This window comes from Oncorhynchus mykiss, chromosome 11, assembly GCF_057628025.1.
Source record: "Oncorhynchus mykiss isolate SJ-2025 chromosome 11, ASM5762802v1, whole genome shotgun sequence".
Taxonomy (NCBI): Eukaryota; Metazoa; Chordata; class Actinopteri; order Salmoniformes; family Salmonidae; genus Oncorhynchus; species Oncorhynchus mykiss.
The window spans coordinates 17,935,360-17,963,310 of NC_143032.1; the positions used below are offsets into that span (position 1 = coordinate 17,935,360).

Consider the following 27,951-nt stretch of genomic DNA (forward strand, 5'->3'; position numbering starts at 1 on the left):
TCGTTAGTATCGTGGCAAGGATAAAAAACACTAATCGGATTGAACTTCTGTAGGAAAACAGCACTAATGTTGGAAACAAACATTATTATGAGCTCAACCAAGGTCACATTTATTTATATTCCACAACACACTATTTACATACAGCAGGTTATTAAATGACCAAAGAGTTTGGTATGCTTTGTACTTGTATTGTCACAGCCCTGACGACAATAGTCATATACTTGTACTGTTACAGCCCTGACGACAATAGTCATATACTTGTATTGTTACGGCCCTGACAACAACAGTCATATACTTGTACTGTTACAGCCCTGACGACAATAGTCATATACTTGTACTGTTACAGCCCTGACGACAATAGTCATATACTTGTATTGTTACGGCCCTGACAACAACAGTCATATACTTGTACTGTTACAGCCCTGACGACAATAGTCATATACTTGTATTGTTACGGCCCTGACAACAACAGTCATATACTTGTACTGTTACAGCCCTGACGACAATAGTCATATACTTGTACTGTTACAGCCCTGACGACAATAGTCATATACTTGTATTGTTACGGCCCTGACAACAACAGTCATATACTTGTATTGTTACGGCCCTGACGACAATAGTCATATACTTGTATTGTCACAGCCCTGACGACAATAGTCATATACTTGTACTGTTACAGCCCTGACGACAATAGTCATATACTTGTATTGTTACGGCCCTGACAACAACAGTCATATACTTGTACTGTTACAGCCCTGACGACAATAGTCATATACTTGTACTGTTACAGCCCTGACGACAATAGTCATATACTTGTATTGTTACGGCCCTGACAACAACAGTCATATACTTGTACTGTTACAGCCCTGACGACAATAGTCATATACTTGTATTGTTACGGCCCTGACAACAACAGTCATATACTTGTACTGTTACAGCCCTGACGACAATAGTCATATACTTGTACTGTTACAGCCCTGACGACAATAGTCATATACTTGTATTGTTACGGCCCTGACAACAACAGTCATATACTTGTATTGTTACGGCCCTGACGACAATAGTCATATACTTGTATTGTTACGGCCCTGACAACAACAGTCATATACTTGTACTGTTACAGCCCTGACGACAATAGTCATATACTTGTATTGTTACGGCCCTGACAACAACAGTCATATACTTGTATTGTTACGGCCCTGACAACAACAGTCATATACTTGTACTGTTACAGCCCTGACGACAATAGTCATATACTTGTATTGTTACGGCCCTGACAACAACAGTCATATACTTGTACTGTTACAGCCCTGACGACAATAGTCATATACTTGTACTGTTACAGCCCTGACGACAATAGTCATATACTTGTACTGTTACAGCCCTGACGACAATAGTCATATACTTGTACTGTTACAGCCCTGACGACAATAGTCATATAATTGTACTGTTACAGCCCTGACGACAATAGTCATATACTTGTACTGTTATAGCCCTGACGACAATAGTCATATACTTGTACTGTCACAGCCCTGACAACAACAGTCATATACTTGTATTGTCACAGCCCTGACGACAATAGTCATATACTTGTACTGTTACAGCCCTGACGACAATAGTCATATACTTGTACTGTTACAGCCCTGACGACAATAGTCATATACTTGTACTGTTACAGTCCTGATGACAATAGTCATATACTTGTACTGTTACAGTCCTGACGACAATAGTCATATACTTGTACTGTTACAGCCCTGACGACAATAGTCATATACTTGTACTGTTACAGCCCTGACGACAATAGTCATATACTTGTACTGTTACAGCCCTGACGACAATAGTCATATACTTGTACTGTTACAGCCCTGACGACAATAGTCATATACTTGTATTGTTACGGCCCTGACAACAACAGTCATATACTTGTATTGTTACGGCCCTGACGACAATAGTCATATACTTGTATTGTTACGGCCCTGACAACAACAGTCATATACTTGTATTGTTACGGCCCTGACGACAATAGTCATATACTTGTATTGTTACGGCCCTGACAACAACAGTCATATACTTGTATTGTTACGGCCCTGACAACAACAGTCATATACTTGTATTGTTACGGCCCTGACGACAATAGTCATATACTTGTACTGTTACAGCCCTGACGACAATAGTCATATACTTGTATTGTTACGGCCCTGACAACAACAGTCATATACTTGTATTGTTACGGCCCTGACAACAACAGTCATATACTTGTATTGTTACGGCCCTGACGACAATAGTCATATACTTGTACTGTTACAGCCCTGACGACAACAGTCATATACTTGTACTGTTACAGCCCTGACGACAATAGTCATATACTTATACTGTTACAGCCCTGACAACAACAGTCATATACTTGTATTGTTACAGCCCTGACAACAATAGTCATATACTTGTGTTGTTACGGCCCTGACGACAATAGTCATATACTTGTACTGTTACAGCCCTGACGACAATAGTCATATACTTGTACTGTTACAGCCCTGACAACAATAGTCATATACTTGTACTGTTACAGCCCTGACAACAATAGTCATATACTTGTACTGTTACAGCCCTGACGACAATAGTCATATACTTGTACTGTTACAGCCCTGACGACAATAGTCATATACTTGTATTGTGACGGCCCTGACGACAATAGTCATATACTTGTACTGTTACAGCCCTGACAACAATAGTCATATACTTGTATTGTTACGGCCCTGACAACAACAGTCATATACTTGTATTGTTACGGCCCTGACGACAATAGTCATATACTTGTATTGTTACGGCCCTGACGACAATAGTCATATACTTGTACTGTTACAGCCCTGACAACAATAGTCATATACTTGTACTGTTACAGCCCTGACGACAATAGTCATATACTTGTATTGTCACGGCCCTGACAACAATAGTCATATACTTGTATTGTCACGGCCCTGACAACAATAGTCATATACTTGTATTGTCACGGCCCTGACAACAATAGTCATATACTTGTATTGTCACGGCCCTGACAACAATAGTCATATACTTGTATTGTCACGGCCCTGACAACAATAGTCATATACTTGTACTGCTACAGCCCTGACGACAATAGTCATATACTTGTATTGTCACGGCCCTGACAACAATAGTCATATACTTGTATTGTCACGGCCCTGACAACAATAGTCATATACTTGTATTGTCACAGCCCTGACAACAATAGTCATATACTTGTATTGTCACGGCCCTGACAACAATAGTCATATACTTGTATTGTCACGGCCCTGACGACAACAGTCATATACAGTTGAAGTCGGAAGTTTACATACACTTAGGTTGGAGTCATTAAAACTTGTTTTTCAACAATTTCTTGTCAACGAACTTTAGTTTTGACAAGTTAGTTAGGACATCTACTTTGTGCATGACACAAGTAATTTTCCCAACAATTGTTTACAGACAGATTATTTCACTTATAATTCACTGTATCACAATTCCAGTGGGTCAGAAGTTTACATACACTAAGTTGACTGTGCCTTTGACAGATTATGTCATGGCTTTAAAAGCTTCTGATAGGCTAATTGACATCATTTGAGTCAATTGGAGGTGTACCTTTGGGTGTATTTCAAGGCCTACCTTCAAACCTAGTGCCCCTTTGCTTGAAATCATACGAAAATCAAAAGAAATCACCCAAGACCTCAGAAAAAAATTGTAGACCTCCACAAGTCTGGTTTATCCTTGGGAGCTATTTCCAAACGCCTGAAGGTACCACATTCATCTGTACAAACAATAGTACGCAAGTATAAACACCATAGGACCACGCAGCCGCCATACCACTCAGGAAGGAGACGCATTCTGTCTCCTAGAGATGAACGTACTTTGGTGCGAAAATTGAAAATCAATCCCAGAACAACAGTAAAGGACCTTGTGAAGATACTTGAGGAAACAGGTACAAAAGTATCTATATCCACAGAATATAGATACCTATAGAGTCCTATAATCGACATAACCTGAAAGGTCACTGAGCAAGAACAATGCTACTGCTCCAAAACCACCATAAAAAGTCAGACGGTTTGCAACTGCACATGGGGACAAAGATCATACTTTTTGGAGAAATGTCCTTTGGACTGATGAAACAAAGATAGAACTTTTTGGCCATAATGACCATCGTTATGTTTGGAGGAAAAGGGGGGAGGCTTGCAAGCCGAAGAACACCATCCCAACCATGAAGCACGGGGGTGGCAGCATCATGTTGTGGGGCTGCTTTGCTGCAGGAGGGACTGGTGAACTTCACAAAATTGATGGCATCTTGAGGAAGGAAAATTATGTGGATATATTGAAGGAACATCTCAAGACATCAGTCAGGAAGTTAAAGCTTGGTCGCAAATGGGTCTTCCAAATGGACAATGACCCCAAGCATACTTACAAAGTTGTGGCAAAAGTGGCTTTAAGGACAAAAAAGTCAAGATATTGGAGTGGCCATCACAACGCCCTGACCTCAATCCGATAGAACATTTGTGGGCAGAACTGAAAAAGCATGTGCGAGCAATGAGGCCTACAAACCTGACTCAGTTACACCAGCTCTGTCAGGAGGAACTTATTGCTGAAATCATCATTCTCTGTACTATTATTCTGACATTTCACATTCTTAAAATAAAGTGGTGATCCTAACTGCCCTAAGAGAGGGAATTTTTACTAGGATTACATTTCAGGAATTGTGAAAAACTGAGTTTAAATGTATTTGGCTAAGGTGTATGTAAACTTCCGACTTCACCTGTACTTATATTGTCACAGGCCTTACGACAAAAGTCATATACTTGTATTGTCTCAGCCCTCACGACAACAGTCATATACTTGTATTGTTACAGAGTTAACAACAACAGTCAGATAATGGTATTGTCACAAACTTAACGACAACAGTCAGATGCTGGTATGGTCACAGCCCTAACAGTCAAAGGTGTTGGCTAAAGCACATACAGATCTGGGACCAGGCTTCTTAGGTAGTTACATAAGTTGTGTAATATAGGCTATTCCATTGGTTTGTCCTGTTTCCCTTTATGTTGTCTGTCTGTCCTGGCAGAAGTTTATTTATTTGTCTTGTTCTAGGCTGTGGTTAAAGGTGCTGAAGTTGCAAAGTAAAGATTTAACATAATACTTTCTTTCTGTTTTATAATCTCTCTCTGTCTCCAAGGACCGTAGCTTGGCAACGCTTGTTTACAGAACGCTGTCATTCAGATGATAAGACAAATTATTTTCTAAAGCAGTTCGGTGTTTATTCATGCGTGGGTGTGTTTGTGTGTGCAGCCTAATAAGAGAAAGGGTTTTTCTAAAGCTGTCCTCTGTTGTGTGTATGTGGGTGTTTGACAGATGTGGATTTAACCTCAATAAGCACATTTCTAAATCAGTTTAGAAGATGTGAGTTAAGACGATCACTGTCTCCAAGTCATTATCATATCTTAACTTGGGTCCAAGTGCCGTGGCGTGTCAGACAGTATGGACATGTTTGTGCTTATGCAGTGCTATACGGAGTGCAATTCCACCGAGAGCAAACGAACTAGTACACTACCTTTATTTCCTCAATGTAAAATGGTTGCACACCATGAATTCTCCAAACTCTCTGCGACATTGTGTCCTTAGAACACTCTTGGGGAGAGAGTGAAAGATATGGTGGGCGAGACACAGAGGGAGAGAGCTAGACTGAAGAGAGAGACTGGTAAAGTAGAGAGAGGAGGAGGAGGGAGTAAAGGAGAGCGGGGGTACAGGGGGAGAGATGGGTATGAGGTCAGAAGAAAAGAGGGAGAGAGAGGTTTGGGTAAATTATAGTTATTACGATGGCTCTCCGGATGTTTCAAGTGCTGAAAAGAACTCAACCTTTCTGTCTAAAGGCTACAAGTTTCTCCTTCCAGACATAAATAGCATACTCACAGTTTGTAATATGTTCCAAAGTTTTCTAAAGTGGTCTGAAGTTGTACCACCTGGTGGACCCATGATTGGGAGATTATGATAATTAACCCCCCCCACCCCACCCCTCCTCCCCCAGGTGGATACTATAGTGACTCTGGGTGGTCTAGCAGGAAGATTTGACCAGACCATGGCTTCAGTAGAGACTTTGTACCACGCCCTCAATATGACAGAACTACCTCTGGTGGTTCTACAGGGATGCAGTCTGGCCTACCTGCTACGACCGGTAACTATACGCACGCACACACGTTTGTTTTCAGTGTTGGAAAAAGTACCCAATTGTCATACTTGAGGAGAAGTAAAGATACCTTAATAGAAAATGACTCAAGTAAAAGTGAAAGCCACCCAGTAAAATACTACTTGAGTAAAGGTCTAAAAGTATTTGCTTTTAAATATACCTAAGTATCAAATGTAATTGTAATTGCAAGTATGAAAAGTATAAATCATTTCAAATTCCTTATATTAAGCAAACCAGTTGGCAAAATTGTATTTTTTATATTTTTTACGGATAGCCAGGGGCACGCTCCAACTCGCAGACACATTTTACAAACCATGCATGTGTATTTAGTGAGTACACCAGATCAGAGACAGTTTGAACAGGGATGTTCTCTTGATAAGTGCGTGAATTGGACCATTTTCCTGTCCTGCTAAGCATTCAAAATGTAGCAAGTACTTTTGGGTGTCAGGGAAAATGTATGGAGTAGAAAGTACATAATTTTCTTTCGGAATGTAGTGAAGTAAAAGTAAAAGTAGTGAAAATTATAAATAGTGAAGTAAAATACACATATCCCCAAAAAATTATTAAGTAGTACTTTAAAGTATTTTTAATTAAGTACTTTACACCACTGTTTGTTTTACTATACTTGAGGACTTTTTGGGGACCAACAATTGATTCCCATCCAAAATCTTATTTCCCCTTACCCTCCTAATTCTACCCCCCTCCCCCCAAGGGACTACAAAGCACTTTAGTTACAAATGTTGGTATAAGGGTCCTTGACAAGGTTGTGTTGATCTTTGAATTTAACCATGTACGTTCAGTCAGTTCATTACATCCGGACTGCAGTGACAAACCAGCTTGATTAAGTGTGTGTGTGTGTGTGCGCGTCTGTCAGAGGAGATTAATTGGAGGTATGTACATATGAAGCAGCAAATGAGAACATGTATTTAATAATGACAAACGAGAGAGAGGGGGAAGAGGAGAGAAATATGGAGAGGGGGAGAGAGAGACAAGGGGAAGAGGAGAGAAAGATGGAGAGGGGAGGGAAAAAGGGGGGGAAGGGGGAGAGAGAGTGAAAAAAGTGGGTATGTTTGTAGTATTGCTAGAGCAAAAGATGGAAATGACTGTGCTCAGCCTCACAGTAAACTCAATCATCTGAGAAGAGGGAGGGAGGGAATGGATTGATTTGGAGATGATGTAATTTTGGAAAAGCAAATTAGACACCCTCATAACAACAAACGATTTAGGGTAATAGGAGAGGGAGATGTGTGTGTATCTGCATGCGTGTGTGCGTGTGTGTTCTACAAATGAGATTGCAGGTATTTGGTTCGAAAATACTGTATATGCTTGTTTACAATGACCTTTTAGTAGGGCATGTCAGGAGCGGAGGTGATTTACATGATGGAGGATTGTACTGTGGTGAACTGCAGCTGCTGAAGGGATGAACATGGACACATGCTGACAGATCCCGTAGACAGATGACTTTGACATTCTAAGTTTTATAGAACAATACAATGGAATGAAGAATACAGATACTCTAGAGATGTCCTTGACAAAAATAACTGCAACATTTCAAGGCACTTAATCCAAATTGAGTTTTGAAAACTCCAACTCTCATAAAGGCTTTTCAATTAAATCCCATCATGAGATTTCTGGGCTCCCGAGTGAAGCACTGCATCTCAGTGCTAGAGGCGTCACTACAGACCCTGGTTCGATTCCAGGCTGTATCACAACCAGGCGTGATTGGGAGTCCCATAGGGCGGTGAATAATTGGCCCAGCGTCGTCCGGGTTATGGTTTGGGCGGGTTAGGCCGCCATTGTAAATAAGAATTTGTTCTTGCTTATGTGCATTGCTGTGAGGCTACGGTCTCTCTTTCTCCACCTCTCTGTATCTCTTGTTGTCCCTCCATCTCTCTGTAAAGTATGTGTGGGCTGAATCTCAGGTGGGAGAAAGTTGTATTAGTGAGGATTCTATATCTCAGAGGCGTTCTGTGATCACTGGTATTTATAAACCAAGCAACATAAAGCTACTGAGAAAGCAGCTTAGAACACACGCGTACACACACACCCTGAGGCCAGATTATTCTGTCTCTCAGAGTTTCCATCCTTTAGGAGTTGAGAACATTCCATCTATCCCTATCTTTCTCCCTCTGGCTACTGTCTTTACACCGCCAAGGAGGAAACATATCTGCCATTTTAGCTGTCATCGTTTCAGAAAGAGTTGTTCAGCTTCAAACTTCTGCTAACTTTCCTTGAATGCACTGACTGTAACATCACATCCAAAATGATTGGCACCCCTGTTAAAGATGCAAAAAAGACAATCTAAAATAAATAATATAAATACTGAGCTATATTGTATGCTCAAAACAATATTTTGTTTAACAATTAATCTTTTTTTTTTATTTTAAAGAAAGATACATGTCAAAATGATTGGCACCCCTGTTTTCAGTGCATTGTGCCCCCTCCCCTTGTGAGCATAGCAGAACTTAGCCTTTTTCTGTCATTCTTTATGGGATTGAAGTACACATTGGGAGGTATCTTAGACCTTTCCTCCATACATAATCTTTACGGACCCTTGATATCTTTCGATCTGCTCTCATGGACTGCCTTCTTTAATTCAAACCACATGTTTTCAATAGGGTACAAGTCCTGAGCCTGAGATGGACATAGCAAAATGTTGATTTTGGGTCAATTAACCATTTCTTTGTGGATTTTGATGTGCGCCTTGGGTTATTGTCTTGCTGAGAGAGCCACTTGAGGCCAAGTTTCAGCCTCCTGGCAGAGGCAACCAGGTTTTTGGTTAAAATGTCCTGATACTTGGTAGAGTTCATGATGCTGTTGATCTTAAGCAGGGGTCCCCAGGACCAGTGGATGCAAAACAGCTCCATAACGTCAAAGATCCACCACCATATTTTACAGTAGGTATGAGGTTCTTTTCTGCTTCATATGGTTCATATGCATCCTTCTTTCGAGGCCAAACCAACAAGTTGTGTACTTGGCCAAAGAGCTCTATTTTCATGTCATCTGACCATAGCACCTGGTTCCAGTCCAAGTGCCAATGCTGTTTATCAAACTCCAGTCGTTTACATTAGTTGTTTGCTCTCAATAAAGTTGTTTTATGGAAACCCTTCCAAATAGCCTATTGGCATGGAGGTGGTGTCTAATTGTAGTTTCCAGTAATATATCCTCCCGTTGCAACTCTCCGAATGACAAATGTATTTTACATGCGTGTTACCTCATTTTTATACCCCAGTGAAACAGGAAGCCATGAAAGGCCACCATACAGTTCTTTCAACTGAGATTTATTTTAATTCAGATTGCTGTTTGATTTTTATTTATAACAATCGTTAGGGGTGCCATTCATTTTGACATCTATCTTTTTAAGATTGTGTCTTACCTGTTAAACAACATCTCTTACTCTGAGCAATTGTATTAGTATAAAATAAGATAATTTCTTTGCGCATACAATATAGCTCAGTATTTGTGTTATTTATTGGAGTATTTTTTGCTCATCTTTATCAAGGGAGCCAATCATATCAGATGTGACTAGGTGGGAATTGTCAGCGCTACGACAGTATTAGATCCAGAGTTATTCTGGAAGCTTGTGTGTGTGTGTGTGTGTGTGTGTGTGTGTGTGTGTGTGTGTGTGTGTGTGTGTGTGTGTGTATCAGTGGCAGTCAGTGCCGTTTAAGATCAGGGAGGACGATTATTTCACTCTCTCTGTGTGTGTGTGTGTGTATCTCACTCTCTGTGTGTATGTGTGTGTGTGTGTTTGTATCTCACTCTTTGTATGTGTGTGTGTGTGTGTGTGTGTGTGTGTGTATCTCACTCTCTGTGTGTATGTGTGTGTGTGTGTTTGTATCTCACTCTGTGTGTGTGTGTGTGTGTGTGTGTATCTCACTCTCTGTGTATGTGTGTGTGTGTGTGTTTGTATCTCACTCTGTGTGTGTGTGTGTTTTAGGACATGAGACACAGGTTGGGAGTGAATACAGGACTGGAGGGGGAATGGTGCAGTCTAATACCTATAGGAGGACCATGCAAAACACACACCACTGGACTCAAATGGAACCTGGGTGAGCACACACACACACAGTGACACACACGAGCACTCATCTTCCCTACGCTTTGTTCACACAATCACACACAACCCCGTCTGTCCCACACACCCCGTCTGTCCCCTTGTGGTTTGTCCCAGTCCTAGGCCCAGTGGCCAGCTGTGTTCTTAATGAGTTGGCTCAGACCACTGCACCACCGGTACAGGGCGGGACCTCAACAATCTGTTGGTTGTATAACTCAGTGTCAAGGGGAATCCAGGCAGGAAGTGTGTGTGCGTGCGTGCATGCGCTTGTTGGTTGGTTGGCTGCTGGCCTGGGAATGTGTGTGTGTTACTTTCCCAGTCAACCTGTTACCTCTGCACCTGATTGATAATGCGGTGGGATTATGCGTGAGAGGCTCCTTCAGATTAACCAGTCATAATAAAATGCATAATTAATCACACACATAATTAAAAAGGAGGCAGTGGAATATTTCCCCGGGGATCAGATGGATGAAGGTAGAAAATAAGAAATACACACTTTTACAAAGTGGACCCTCAGCTTTTGTGTGCGTGCATATGCAAATGTTCCATCTTTCTGTAGGTTGTTATGTGCAAGTACCTTGGTTTTAGTGTTTAAAGGGGCAATCTGCAGTTTTTTTTGTATTAATGAAATGATTCTTGAAGAATATCTCATAAATGCCTCACGACCTTAGTTCAACTGTCTTACCCCATCAGAACACAAAATATAAGCTTGTTTTACTCTACTGTTTGTTAACAAAATAAATGTCAACAAACACTATATAGCCTCAAAACTTGGTTAAAAATATAATTTTGATATTCTTCTGGCCCCTATAGTTGGTTTGAGTTCATTTGAAGGTTAATTTCATTTCTGCTGCTCACTAATACGTTTCTATATCATGTAAAGAGAGTCCTTATTAGTATTGCAAATGGTGAAAGTCACTGTAGAGCTGCAGATATTATCAAACTCCATCCTTCTTGCAGTCAATTTGTAGAAGCAATTTGCTGAAGCACCTGGATCTGTGTCAACTTCCCTCCCGTGCAGAGAAGTCTCGGAGTGAGCTGGGATGTCACAGAGGATGTCTTCACATTTCAGGTGTCTTCAGCGGAGAAACCATACACTAGACGTGGAGTCTTGTTGACGATCAACAGCTTGTTCGACCCACTTTGATTCCCCGCCCCAGTAAGCATTCGAGGAAGGTCTCTACTTAGAGAGCTCTCCATGGAGGATTGTGACTAGATGCCCCTCTCCCAGAAGTGAAGTTCAAGGAATGGAAGGTATGGAGAGACTCTTTGAAGGAGCTTGAGCAGGTCAAGATCTCTCCCACATACAGATCAATCTCTCTCATACAAAAAAGAGATGTGCGTCTTCAGTGCGTCTTCAATGATGCATCCACAAACGCAGTAGCCTACCTGAAGACAACTGATGCCAGTGGGAATATGGATGTTGGCTTCATCTTTGGTAAAGGTAAGCTCGCTCCACGTTCTGAGATCCCCGTTCCAAGACTCTAGCTGTGGAAATAGCAGAAGCAATCGGCGATGAGATTGACATCCAACTCGATGTTGTCACATTCTACTCTGATAGTGGTCCTGGGTTACATACAAAACGACTCCAGGTCATTCTACGTGTATGTGAATAAGAGGGTGCAATGTATTAGGAGATATATTTGCCCAGAGCAGTGAAAGCACATCCCTACTGACCAGAACACTGCTGATCATGTCTCGAGATCAGTCCCAGCAAGCAGCCTGACTCATAGGACATTGTTGACAGGACCAGCTTTCTAGTTCAGGTCAGCAAAGCCAGAAATCTTTCACGCACCTTTTGACTTGGTTGACCCCCGGATCTTACTACAAGGTCCGCCCCCAAGTTGCTTGTCACGCCACCATTGTCTCAAGCAACAAGTTGGACTCCAAGGTCTTTGAGAGGTTTACAAGGCTTGCGCATGTGTTAGGAAGGCAGCAGCTGCAAAGGATGGCACATTTGCAACAAACCCTGCTCCACCGAAGATCTGGATCAACCCAAGACCATCCTAATCCGCAGTCTGCAACACAATGCCTTTCAAGAGGAATTGGAATGCATCAGTGAACGTAAAGCCATTCCTAAGCTGAGGCCACTCTTCAGTGTCCTTACATCAGCCTTTCTTAAAGTATGAGTCACGGACGGTGGGTCACGATGTGTCAGAGTAAATTTATAATTATTTAATGAATTACTGGAATGGATTTGGCCAAGTGCATCTGTGCTCTCTGCTTAGCAACAGTCTCTGCTCGGTTTGGCAGCTGCGCGAGTATGAGAGGGAGATGCTCGTGTGCTTTGCGGTTTACCAGATCTTTTTTTGTGCCGTTTTCTTAAAGATCACTCGGCGATGCACACAAGATGCAGTGCTGCCGCTCAGCAGCAGATGATGCCCTGCCAGCCACTGACTTGTCCTTCCCACTCGCCATCACTCACTGCTCTCATCAAATGGACTCGTGCTAGCCACCACTTCTGACTCAGCTCAATTGTCATGAAATGCATATACAATGATGAGTTTCTCTCTCTTTCATACAAACTTATAACGAAGATCGCCCACAATGTGTTTTGTGCGGGGAAGTGCTTAGTAATGAGTCTCTCATAACGAACAAATAAAACGACACGTCCTGACCTAACATCCACAGCATGATGGTAAACCCAGGGAGTTCTTTCAGATCAGGACAGAATGCTTCAGGAAACGGTGCTTCGACAGTGGAAAAGTAAGTCAACTAGCAAGGCATTGTTGTCATTTTATAACAGGTGATATATAAGCAGAAATAAGGGAGTACTAACTAACTCTCATAGTAGTACAGTTGAAGTTGGAAGTTTACATACACTTAGGTTGGAGTCATTAAAACTTGTTTTTAAACCACTCCACAAATTCCTTGTTAACAAACTATAGTTTTGGCAAGTCGGTTAGGACATCTACTTTGTGCATGACACAAGTAATTGTTCCAACAATTGTTTACAGACAGATTATTTCACTTATAATTCACTGTACCACAAATCCAGTGGGTCAGAAGTTTACATACACTAAGTTGATGGTGCCTTTAAAAAGCTTGGTAAATTCCAGAAAATGATGTCATGGCTTTACAAGCTTCTGATAGGCTAATTGACATCAGTTGAGTCAATTGGAGGTGTACCTGTGGATGTATTTCAAGGCCTACCTTCAAACTCAGTGCCTCTTTGCTTGCCATCATGGGAAAATCAAAATAAATCACCCAAGACCTCAGAAAAAAACATTTTAGACCTCCACAAGTCTGGTTCATCCCTGGGAGCAAATTACAAACGCCTGAAGGTACCACGTTCATTTGTACAAACAATAGTGTTAGAGCCGATTTGGACATATTTGTATAAAAGACTGAACATACAGAGCTCCATGTACATTTGTGTAAATATATTAAATATTAATGTACATGATGAAATATTAGGTACGTACCTTTATGATTTATATTTACCTGATTGAGATATATTCATTTGTTGTTAGTGTAACTCAGTTTTGCCCCCCCCCCCCCCCCTCTTGCCCATTCATTGTATTGTGTGGTAAGTGTGTTAGGATAAAGGCAGGAAGTTGGGCCTTCGGGGGAGTCCTTGCTAGATGCAGGAGCAGTATAGTTTTTTGACCATACAGACATACAGGTCATATTATGTATTTTCCATATCAAGTAATCTATGCTTTAAGTTGATTGGATAATCATTTCTTTGTTAGATATAAGAAGAATAAACCTTTTTGTTGAACCATATCCCTGGATGTCATTGAATGTTTTGGCTGTTTGGAAACCTTGAGTGTGAACTGTATGCGTACCAAACAACCCCGCTTCAGGCTAGGGCAGTGGCTAAGGTTAGAGGAAAGGAAGCCACTACAATCAAGTCAAAAAAACTCCTGTACAGACAATAGTACGCAAGTATAAACACCATGGGACCACGCAGCCGTCATACCGCTCAGGAAGGAGACGCGTTCTGTCTCCTAGAGATTAACATACTTTGGTGCGAAATGTGCAAATCAATCCCAGAACAACAGCAAAGGATCTTGTGAAGATGCTGGTAGAAACAGGTACTAAAGTATCTATATCCACTGTAAAACGAGTCCTAAATCAACATAATCTGAAAAGCCACTCAGCTCCAAAAAGCCACTCTGCTCCAAAAACACCATAACAAAGCCAGACTACGGTTTGCAACTGCACATGGGGACAAAGATCATACTTTTTGGAGAAATGTCCCCTGGTCTGATGAAACACAAATAGAACTGTTTGGCCATAATTGGCCAAACATTGTTATGTTTGGAGGTAAAAGGGGGAGGCTTTCAAGCCGCAGAACACCATCCCAACAGTGAAGCATCGTGGTGGCAGCATCATGTTGTGGGGGTGCTTTGCTGCAGGAGGGACTGGTGCACTTCACAAAATAGATTGCATAATGAAGAACAACAATTATGTGGATACATTGAAGCAACATCTCAAGTCAACAACATCAGTCAGGAAGTTAAAGCTTGGTCACAAATGGGTCTTCCAAATGGACAATGACCCCAAGCATTTTTTAAAATCTTTATTTAAAAGTCAGTTAAGAACAAATTCTTATTTTCAATGACGGCCTAGGAACAGATTTGTACCTTGTCGGGGATTTGAACTTGCAACGTTTCGGTTACTAGTCCAACGCTCTAACCACTAGGCTACCCTGTCGCATGCTTCCAATGTTGTGGGAAAATGGCTTAAGGATAACAAGGTCAAGCTATTGGAGTGGCCATCACAAAGCCCTGACCTCAATCCGATAGAACATTTGTGGGCAGAACTGAAAAACTGTGCGAGCAAGGAGGCCTACAAACCTGACTCGGTTACACCAGCTCTGTCAGGAGGAATGGGCCAAAATTCACCCAACTTATTGTGGGATGCTTGTGGAAGGCTACCCAAAAATTGTGACCCAAGTTAAACAATTTAAAGGTAATGCTACCAAATACTAATTGAGTGTATGTAAACTTCTGACCCACTGGGAATGTGATGAAAGAAATAAAAGCTGAAATAAATCATTCTCTGTACTATTATTCTGACATTTCACATTCTTAAAATAAAGTGGTGATCCTAACTGACCTAAGAGAGGGAGTTTTTACTAGGATTAAATGTCAGGAATTGTGAAAAACTGAGTTATAATGTATTTGGCTAAGGTGTATGTAAACTTCCGACTTCAACTGTAGATGTGAGTTTCTCTTTCAAACAATCCCCTGACCTTGTACACAGCTAATAGCTAACATTTGCCAAAGCCAGCTAACTACTGATAGTGTGACCCTAGTAACAGTAGAGATGAAGATGAAAAATGATCAGGCCCACTAAAATTATTGTTGAAAATGAGTCTGGGTTGGAACTGTTGCTGTTAAAATACAATCATATTTTTTATTCTTAACTGGAATAAACTTATTGAAGCAAGATGCTTTTTGAGGCAAACACTCACACAGTTCTGGGTTGCTCATCTGCAGTAAGAAGCAGTCTCCTGCCTGACTGAGAAATCAGTAGATGTTCTGGTCCAGTTTGGCATCAAATACCTATGCAAGTCAGGGTTCTCAACTCTGACATACTTGAAAAACAAGTACAGAAACAGTTTCAATGCTGAGCATGACCTCAGTGTTGCACTGTCAAAAACGGAGCCCAGAATAGATATGCTCTCATTAGGACTGTGTGTGTTCTGGTCTACATCTGTGTGATGTGATCAATCAGTTTATTCCAGTTCAGAATAAAACATATGTATTGTACAACAGTTTCAACCTAGACTTTCTTTCAACAATAATTTATACAGTAAGATGTATCATTTTTCATCTGTACTGTTACTTAGGGTTGCACTATCAAAAAGCCTGTGTGTGTGTTCTGTTATTCATCTGTGGGATGTGATCAATCCGTATATTCCAGTTCAGAATGAAAATGATTTATTGTATTTTAACAGCAACAGTTCCAACCTAGACAGATATGTAAGAGCGTTTTTAATGGGGAGAATAAACATGAATAGATATTTATATGGATATTTAATTCCATTGTTCTTTGTTTTTGTCTATATTGCATTTGTTTTAGGCATAAGGGCAATCAAATGTACCGATATTTATGTATAGTTGCATATTTTCCTAAGCTTGGGTCCCAGGAAAACACAGAATTTCTCATTTGGGTCCCAGGCTGAAGAAGTTTAAGAACAACTGCCCTACATTGACGATTCAGGCCCACTGAGGATTGCAGGACGCCTGTCCCAAGCAAGTCTAGGTAAAGATGAAACCAAACCTCTTACTGACACCACCACGAGCAGGCCCATCATCAAGGACACCACTTCACTGAGGGCGCTTTGAGAGCAGTTGGGTCTGTGGCCCAGAGGCCTGCAGAGAGTTGAAGATGGAGACCGTTTAGAGCGAGAAGAAGGTCCAACAGTACCAGAGTGACAAGGGGTGTACTTGGGTCTTCAATCCACCGCACGCGTCTCATATGGGAGGCAGCTGGGAGAGAATGATCACCGTCCATGGTGCTGAAGGTGGGTCCATCCAAGCTTACTTATGAAGTCCTGACTACATTCATGGCGGAAGTCTCAGCCATTTTGAGTGCTCGTCCATTAGTTCCTTGATGACAGCAAAACTGTTCTCCCAAAAGGTTGGTGCAGTGCCCCCCCAAGGTGAATTCAATGAGAAAGATACCTTCAGCCGGCAGTGACGGCAAGTTCAAAGCCTTGCCAAAGAGTATCTTCCTTCCCTGCAAAACCAAAGGAAGTGGCAGAAAGAGAAGCCCAACCTTCAGGAGGGAGACATTGTGATGCTGGGAGACAGTCAAGTGAAAAGGAACGACTGGCCCATGGGCATCTTCGTGAAGACCTTTCCTGGCAGAGGTGGGAAATTAAGAACGGTTGAAGTCAATACAGCAAGAGATGTGTCATGCGAGACTTTTCTGTATCCAGTTTCAGAGACTGTACTAGTGATGTACTAGGGATGTTCTAGGGATGTACTAGTGATGTTCTAGTGATGTACTAGTGATGTTCTAGTGATGTACTAGTGATAATGGTGGCATCCTTACAGATACTAGGCGGGGAGTGTTCTGGCCCCTGTAGTAGGTTTGAGTTAATTTTAAAGTCAATTTAATTTTTGTCCTCTGTATGGCATTGCTTACTGATAAGGCCTACGTTTCTATGTTCTGTCAAATAAGAATCCTTGTTAGCGTTGCAAATGGTGAAAGTCACTCTGTGGAGCTGCAGATATGATCAAACTCCATCCGTGCAGTCAATTTGAGAAGAACTATTCTGTATGGATGATCGTTTAAGTGATAGATTTCAGTCTTTTCTTGATGGCTGCATGGTTGGAGATATCTGTTCTATTTAATTGATCTTGCCATGTTTGGGGAATTATTATTGCATACAGCAACATATTTTTGAGTTCATGATATTATAACATATGTAAAAAAAAAAAATTAAATAAAAAAATGTAACCTTTATTTAACTAGGTAAGTCAGTTGAGAACAAATTGTTATTTACAATGCCGGCCTACCAAAAGGCAAAAGGCCTCCTGCGGGGACTGGGATAAAAAATAAAAAATATAGGACAAAACACACATCATGACAAGAGAGACAACACTACATAAAGAAAGACATAAGACAAAAACAGCATGGCAGCACCACATGAAAACACAACATGGCAGCAGCACCACATGGTAGAAACACAACATGGCAGCAGCACAACATGGCAGCAGCACAACATGGTAGAAACACAACATGGCAGCAGCACAACATGGCAGCAGCACAACATGGTAGAAACACAACATGGCAGCAGCACAACATGGTAGAAACACAACATGGTAGCAGCACAACATGGTAGAAACACAACATGGCAGCAGCACAACATGGTAGAAACACAACATGGTAGAAACACAACATGGTAGCAGCACAACATGGTAGAAACACAACATGGTAGAAACACAACATGGTAGCAGCACAACATGGTAGAAACACAACATGGTAGAAACACAACATGGTAGAAACACAACATGGCAGCAGCACAACATGGTAGAAACACAACATGGCAGCAGCACAACATGGTAGAAACACAACATGGCAGCAGCACAACATGGTAGAAACACAACATGGTAGAAACACAACATGGTAGAAACACAACATGGCAGCAGCACAACATGGTAGAAACACAACATGGTAGAAACACAACATGGCAGCAGCACAACATGGTAGAAACACAACATGGCAGCAGCACAACATGGTAGAAACACAACATGGTAGAAACACAACATGGCAGCAGCACAACATGGTAGAAACACAACATGGCAGCAGCACAACATGGTAGAAACACAACATGGCAGCAGCACAACATGGTAGAAACACAACATGGTAGAAACACAACATGGCAGCAGCACAACATGGTAGAAACACAACATGGTAGAAACACAACATGGTAGAAACACAACATGGCAGCAGCACAACATGGTAGAAGCACAACATGGCAGCAGCACAACATGGCAGCAGCACAACATGGTAGAAACACAACATGGCAGCAGCACAACATGGTAGAAACACAACATGGTAGAAACACAACATGGCAGCAGCACAACATGGCAGCAGCACAACATGGTAGAAACACAACATGGTAGAAACACAACATGGTAGAAACACAACATGGCAGCAGCACAATATGGCAGCAGCACAACATGGTAGAAACACAACATGGCAGCAGCACAACATGGCAGAAACACAACATGGCAGCAGCACAACATGGTAGAAACACAACATGGCAGCAGCACAACATGGTAGAAACACAACATGGCAGCAGCACAACATGGTAGAAACACAACATGGCAGCAGCACAACATGGTAGAAACACAACATGGCAGCAGCACAACATGGCAGCAGCACAACATGGTAGAAACACAACATGGCAGCAGCACAACATGGTAGAAACACAACATGGCAGCAGCACAACATGGCAGCAGCACAACATGGTAGAAACACAACATGGCAGCAGCACAACATGGTAGAAACACAACATGGTAGAAACACAACATGGCAGCAGCACAACATGGTAGAAACACAACATGGCAGCAGCACAACATGGCAGCAGCACAACATGGTAGAAACACAACATGGCAGCAGCACAACATGGTAGAAACACAACATGGCAGCAGCACAACATGGTAGAAACACAACATGGCAGCAGCACAACATGGTAGAAACACAACATGGCAGCAGCACAACATGGTAGAAACACAACATGGTAGAAACACAACATGGTAGAAACACAACATGGTAGAAACACAACATGGCAGCAGCACAACATGGTAGAAACACAACATGGTAGAAACACAACATGGCAGCAGCACAACATGGTAGAAACACAACATGGCAGCAGCACAACATGGCAGCAGCACAACATGGTAGAAACACAACATGGCAGCAGCACAACATGGTAGAAACACAACATGGCAGCAGCACAACATGGCAGCAGCACAACATGGTAGAAACACAACATGGCAGCAGCACAACATGGTAGAAACACAACATGGTAGAAACACAACATGGCAGCAGCACAACATGGTAGAAACACAACATGGCAGCAGCACAACATGGCAGCAGCACAACATGGTAGAAACACAACATGGCAGCAGCACAACATGGTAGAAACACAACATGGCAGCAGCACAACATGGTAGAAACACAACATGGCAGCAGCACAACATGGTAGAAACACAACATGGTAGGAACACAACATGGTAGAAACACAACATGGTAGAAACACAACATGGCAGCAGCACAACATGGTAGAAACACAACATGGTAGAAACACAACATGGCAGCAGCACAACATGGTAGAAACACAACATGGCAGCAGCACAACATGGCAGCAGCACAACATGGTAGAAACACAACATGGCAGCAGCACAACATGGTAGAAACACAACATGGCAGCAGCACAACATGGTAGAAACACAACATGGCAGCAGCACAACATGGTAGAAACACAACATGGTAGAAACACAACATGGCAGCAGCACAACATGGCAGCAGCACAACATGGTAGAAACACAACATGGCAGCAGCACAACATGGTAGAAACACAACATGGTAGAAACACAACATGGTAGAAACACAGCATGGCAGAAACACAACATGGCAGCAGCACAACATGGTAGAAACACAACATGGTAGAAACACAACATGGCAGCAGCACAACATGGTAGAAACACAACATGGCAGCAGCACAACATGGTAGAAACACAACATGGTAGAAACACAACATGGTAGAAACACAACATGGCAGCAGCACAACATGGTAGAAACACAACATGGTAGAAACACAACATGGTAGAAACACAACATGGCAGCAGCACAACATGGTAGAAACACAACATGGTAGAAACACAACATGGTAGAAACACAACATGGTAGAAACACAACATGGTAGAAACACAACATGGCAGCAGCACAACATGGTAGAAACACAACATGGCAGCAGCACAACATGGTAGAAACACAACATGGCAGCAGCACAACATGGTAGCAGCACAAACCATGGTACAGACATTATTGGGCACAGACAACAGCACAAAGGGCAAGAAGGTAGAGACAACAATACATGATGTGCTGTGCTGTGCTGTTAGTGAGAATGAAGCTTTAATAATCAGCATCATCTTACTTCTGGTTGTTTTTCCTTCTTCTATGTCAGTTTTACTCCGTTTCTAATACTGTACCTACGAACTGGTGGTAATAAATCATTATGCAATACGATAGATCAACTCTATCCAGCAACTATCTGATAAACTTAAGAAGGGGACTCTTGCAAGGGCAGAATAGATATCGTGAATGATTAGTCCTTGCTTATGAAGTTGAGAGTGGTTCCATTTCTTGTTTCAACTGCTGATTGCTGCTTAGTTGACAGATGATTTTAAAGAGTGTGTGCTTGTGTGTGCGTTAGAAGTCCATATAAATGATTATCCCTTTTTAAAGCGTGATTGGAATTAATAATATATGCTGTATTATAAAGAGAGACCTGTGCAGTTAGCGGCTGTCTGGCCTAAAGGGACTTAGTGTCAGGGCTTTGGCTTTGTTCGAAGTATGCACATTAAAGAGAGAAAGACAGAGAGAACCTGCACTACAGGGCATACAGATCTGTAGTGTGGCAACTGGTTCAACCCCTTTAGATCCATGTCAGAATTCAAAGTTTACAGTACAAGTTAGTTAATTGTAACCCCATTATCTATGTGAAACCTACTTATTGGGCATACTTTATTTTGTGAAGCAGAGCCCTGAGGGTATATCAGGTTGTTTTAGTTGAGAATTCTGTTTGACAGGGGTTACTGTTTTAATAATGATGTTGTTTGAGGGTGTTGATGGTGGAGTTTAAAAGTTGGGACTTTAGCGGAGGAAGGTAGGAGAGTAGATAAATAAATCATCTGAGAAAATGTCAATCATCAACATCTCCGCTCTGCGTTTTGATCCACACACACACCCATACACACAACAACTATTTCAGAAGTGGTTGATATACGTGAACACACAGGGGGAGAGAGGCAGTATTCTCCTTAGCAGTAAGTCTAGTTGTGGCCTTGAACTGACTGTAACATTGGCCTCAGTCCTTCGTCTTTAAAGCTCCTGCATTGTGTATGCCAGGCGGTGACTGTGATTTAAATAAAGTTATGGGCGATTCAAACATGGCAAGATCCCCAAAATGGCAGCTGGGCAGACACTTAGTAAGAGTAGCCTCTGACCCCCATTAACTTTAATGGCTCTGTTGAGCAAAGCTACAACCTCTCTAAAAGATCACAAAGTTAATGGAGGGCAATGTAGGAGGCCCAATTGAAAAGCTGTGGTTTTATAGAGATGGAATGTTACAGTTTAATTATTTACAGTAGCATAAGTGATGTATGTCATCGACCATTTCAGTTTGTTTTCTAGTATTCACATTTCACACACGGTCTTCCTTGTGTTGTAATTAATGATGACATCACACGGTGGATCTCTCTTCTCCTCGGTTGTGGAAAGACAGGACCCGTAGAGAGAGAAAGTCGTGTGTGTGTGTGTGTGTGTGTGTGTGTGTGTGTGTGTGTGTGTGTGTGTGTGTGTGTGTGCTATGCTCAGTAAGACATCTGTAGGAACTATTGTAGGATGTGTTTGGAGGATTAATTCAATCTGTAATTGTTCTAACTGAAGTGTGTGGTTGGATGGGTAAGGTTTAATGCTTGTCGTCGGGAGAGTTGAGTCAGAAGGAGATTATTTTTTTACAAAAACCAAAAGGATTACGTTTGCTCTTATATTTGCCCCTTTTTACTATGATGTTATCAGTGATGGAACTTTGGGCACTGGCTAGCTAGCCTAGTAAATCACATTTTCTACTAGCCCGGTCTGAAAAGTACTAGCCACAGGATTGCTTAATTTCCATCCCTGGTTGAAATGATGTAACTTTAGGTTACGCACCTACAAAAACCCAACTGTGTGTGTGTGTGAGAGAGATGTGTAAGAGTAAGTAACATCAGATAATAGTAAGAATAAAACAGTATACATTTACATACTGTCTAGACAGGAAGTGTCAGAACTGTTTAGAAAGGTGAAAATATGTTCTCATACTAACTGCTAGAGTCAAGCCACCTCTCTATCTCTCCTCTGATCTCTCCTTTTCTTTCTGTTTCTCTGTTTGTCTCTCCTTGTTCTTAGAGAAACCAATCTGTAATGATGCACTCTTTTTTTCTTTCTTTACACACACACACACACACACACACACACACACACACACACACACACACACACCTGATTAACTGTCAGTCAGTGAGCCAGTGTCCTCAAACAGTCTGTCTAGTTAATCAGTGAGACAGATTTAGACTCTGAGCTTTGTGCTAAAACAACCATTTGAACCTTCTGTTTGTTCTTTTGACTAATGTCTAACCTCCATATCCCTAAAGTATACACATAACCTGTAGCAGTGTTGAAAGTATGACTACAATGAAAAAGACAGACAGTGTAGTGAGTAACTACGATGTACTGTAACAGTCCACGTCTGGTGTGTTTCCAGCCAGCCAGATTTCTGGGAATTAGACTAATTGACGGATCCTCATTAGATTTATCTCCCTGACAGTTATCATCAAAATGATCACATTATAACATTTTCAAGGCTGGAATATCATCTATGTTTTCTTTACTTTCTTGCTCGCACGCACGCACGCACACACACACACACACACACACACACACACACACACACACACACACACACACACACACACACACAGGTGGATGAATACATATATTTCTGTTACCTATAGCTGCAGTATCCCTGTGAAACCTCCTGTACTAATGGCTGTCTGGGTTTGGGTGTATTCTCTGCAGGCAAAGAGAGAGGGAAGGAGAGGGAAAGGGAGCAAGCTAGAGAGAAAGATAGAATCTGTTTTTTCGGTTTTCTCTTGGACGGATTCAGATGTTGCTGAGCTATCCGGCTCTCACCTTGGCAGTCTCTTTTCTTTTTCCCCTTCTTATTCCCACTTTCTCTCTCTCTCTCTCTCTCTCTCTCCCATCTCTGTCTTAAAGTCTATAGAAAGAGCAAAACGAGAGGGAGATTAAGTACCCTGTAAGTATTCTCCAGCCATGCTGTGGGAGGGAGGGAAACTGCCATAGTACAGTTTCATTTTTTCCTTTTAGATCTGAGTCATGCTGGGAGAGGAGGAAATGGACAAATACCTGATGTGAACCACACACATACACACAGGTTTAGGGGAAGGTTGGGGGGGTGTACAGCTACCTCAGCTGACCCTGTCAAGGTACAGCATTTGACCACACACACACACACAGTTTCCATCCTCAATTACCCACACAAACAGACTATGGAGCCTGAGGATAGCTTCATTAGTAATCCTCTCCTCATGCCTGATAACGATCGATGGCGGCCGGTGTTGCGCTGGGGACCGGAATGAGCGTCGCACCTCCACTGATAACAATAAAGCTGTTTGCTGGCTGTAATTGCATTTCCAGCACTGAGACCAGAGAGGGTGACCGCTTTAAATACCCACATTTACACTACAAATTACTCTGGAGAGAGAGGTGGGAGGGTGGGGTATGTGTGTGTGGGGGGTGATTCCAAATAGTCTCTAGGGGAAGGGTGTTTCCTTTCTCCTGTTTAAAATTTTATCAGGCGCGGAGCCGCAACTTAAACTAGATTCATTAGCCCTATCCTATCTGCCAGTAAATGATAGGGCTGACTATTAAATGTTTATGATGGATTGTGTGTGTGTGTGTGTGTGTGTGTGTGTGTGTGTGTGTGTGTGTGTGTGTGTGTGTGTGTGTGTGTGTGTGTGTGTGTGTGTGTGTGTGTGTGTGTGTGTGTGTGTGTGTGTGTGTGTGTGTGTGTGTGTGTCAGAAAATTATGTGCATGTATCTGACAGTCTCCCCTCTTTCCACAGTGCAGCGCTTCCCCTAGTGGTTTAATTAACTACTACAGTGTCTTCAGCATTCAGCAGAGAACGGTTTAGGCTATGGTATGCCTCTGCCTCAGTGTTCTCTATGGTCAATTACTTCCTTTCAGTACTGTTTTCACTCCCTATTCCTCTTATTGGTTGTCTAATATCATGGCTGTTCACAACACACTCACACAGTGTAATATCATGGCAATTCACAACACACTCACACAGTGTAATATCATGGCTATTCACAACACACTCACACAGTGTAATATCATGGCTATTCACAACACACTCACACAGTGTAATATCATGGCTATTCACAACACACTCACACAGTGTAATATCATGGCTATTCACAACACACTCACACAGTGTAATAGCATGGCTATTCACAACACACTCACACAGTGTAATAGCATGGCTATTCACAACACACTCACACAGTGTAATAGCATGGCTATTCACAACACACTCACACTGTAATAGCATGGCTATTCACAACACACTCACACAGTGTAATATCATGGCTATTCACAACACACTCACCCAGTGTAATATCATGGCTATTCACAACACACTCACACAGTGTAATATCATGGCTATTCACAACACACTCACCCAGTGTAATAGCATGGCTATTCACAACACACTCACACAGTGTAATATCATGGCTATTCACAACACACTCACACAGTGTAATATCATGGCTATTCACAACACACTCACACAGTGTAATATCATTGCTATTCACAACACACTCACACAGTGTAATATCATGGCTATTCACAACACACTCACACAGTGTAATATCATGGCTATTCACAACACACTCACACAGTGTAATATCATGGCTATTCACAACACACTCACACAGTGTAATAGCATGGCTATTCACAACACACTCACCCAGTGTAATATCATGGCTATTCACAACACACTCACACAGTGTAATATCATGGCTATTCACAACACACTCACACAGTGTAATATCATGGCTATTCACAACACACTCACACAGTGTAATATCATGGCTATTCACAACACACTCACACAGTGTAATATCATGGCTATTCACAACACACTCACACAGTGTAATAGCATGGCTATTCACAACACACTCACACAGTGTAATAGCATGGCTATTCACAACACACTCACACAGTGTAATATCATGGCTATTCACAACACACTCACCCAGTGTAATATCATGGCTATTCACAACACACTCACCCAGTGTAATATCATGGCTATTCACAACACACTCACCCAGTGTAATATCATGGCTATTCACAACACACTCACCCAGTGTAATATCATGGCTATTCACAACACACTCACACAGTGTAATATCATGGCTATTCACAACACACTCACACAGTGTAATATCATGGCTATTCACAACACACTCACACAGTGTAATAGCATGGCTATTCACAACACACTCACACAGTGTAATAGCATGGCTATTCACAACACACTCACACAGTGTAATATCATGGCTATTCACAACACACTCACACAGTGTAATAGCATGGCTATTCACAACACACTCACACAGTGTAATATCATGGCTATTCACAACACACTCACCCAGTGTAATAGCATGGCTATTCACAACACACTCACACAGTGTAATATCATGGCTATTCACAACACACTCACACAGTGTAATATCATGGCTATTCACAACACACTCACACAGTGTAATATCATGGCTATTCACAACACACTCACACAGTGTAATATCATGGCTATTCACAACACACTCACACAGTGTAATATCATGGCTATTCACAACACACTCACACAGTGTAATATCATGGCTATTCACAACACACTCACACAGTGTAATATCATGGCTATTCACAACACACTCACACAGTGTAATATCATGGCTAATCACAACACACTCACACAGTGTAATAGCATGGCTATTCACAACACACTCACACAGTGTAATAGCATGGCTATTCACAACACACTCACACAGTGTAATAGCATGGCTATTCACAACACACTCACACAGTGTAATAGCATGGCTATTCACAACACACTCACACAGTGTAATAGCATGGCTATTCACAACACACTCACACAGTGTAATATCATGGCTATTCACAACACACTCACACAGTGTAATATCATGGCTATTCACAACACACTCACACAGTGTAATATCATGGCTATTCACAACACACTCACACAGTGTAATATCATGGCTATTCACAACACACTCACACAGTGTAATAGCATGGCTATTCACAACACACTCACACAGTGTAATATCATGGCTATTCACAACACACTCACACAGTGTAATATCATGGCTATTCACAACACACTCACACAGTGTAATATCATGGCTATTCACAACACACTCACACAGTGTAATATCATGGCTATTCACAACACACTCACACAGTGTAATATCATGGCTATTCACAACACACTCACACAGTGTAATATCATGGCTATTCACAACACACTCACACAGTGTAATAGCATGGCTATTCACAACACACTCACCCAGTGTAATATCATGGCTATTCACAACACACTCACACAGTGTAATATCATGGCTATTCACAACACACTCACACAGTGTAATATCATGGCTATTCACAACACACTCACACAGTGTAATATCATGGCTATTCACAACACACTCACACAGTGTAATATCATGGCTATTCACAACACACTCACACAGTGTAATATCATGGCTATTCACAACACACTCACACAGTGTAATAGCATGGCTATTCACAACACACTTACACAGTGTAATAGCATGGCTATTCACAACACACTCACACAGTGTAATATCATGGCTATTCACAACACACTCACCCAGTGTAATATCATGGCTATTCACAACACACTCACCCAGTGTAATATCATGGCTATTCACAACACACTCACCCAGTGTAATATCATGGCTATTCACAACACACTCACCCAGTGTAATATCATGGCTATTCACAACACACTCACACAGTGTAATATCATGGCTATTCACAACACACTCACACAGTGTAATATCATGGCTATTCACAACACACTCACACAGTGTAATAGCATGGCTATTCACAACACACTCACACAGTGTAATAGCATGGCTATTCACAACACACTCACACAGTGTAATAGCATGGCTATTCACAACACACTCACACAGTGTAATAGCATGGCTATTCACAACACACTCACACAGTGTAATATCATGGCTATTCACAACACACTCACACAGTGTAATATCATGGCTATTCACAACACACTCACCCAGTGTAATA

At 41.7% G+C, this 27,951-nt stretch overlaps 1 protein-coding gene across 12 annotated transcripts in view; it reads left to right on the top strand.

The window, feature by feature from the left end:
- The window catches only part of tpk1 (thiamin pyrophosphokinase 1), an 84,653-nt gene that overhangs the window by 50,401 nt on the left and 6,301 nt on the right, over window positions 1-27,951 (top strand). For 6 of the 12 annotated variants that reach the window (XM_036934625.2, XM_036934630.2, NM_001281415.1 and 3 more), the window contains 2 exon segments: window positions 6,062-6,208; window positions 10,161-10,272. In XM_036934625.2, coding sequence (XP_036790520.2) covers window positions 6,062-6,208; window positions 10,161-10,272 — 259 coding nt within the window. 12 annotated transcript variants of the gene reach the window in all.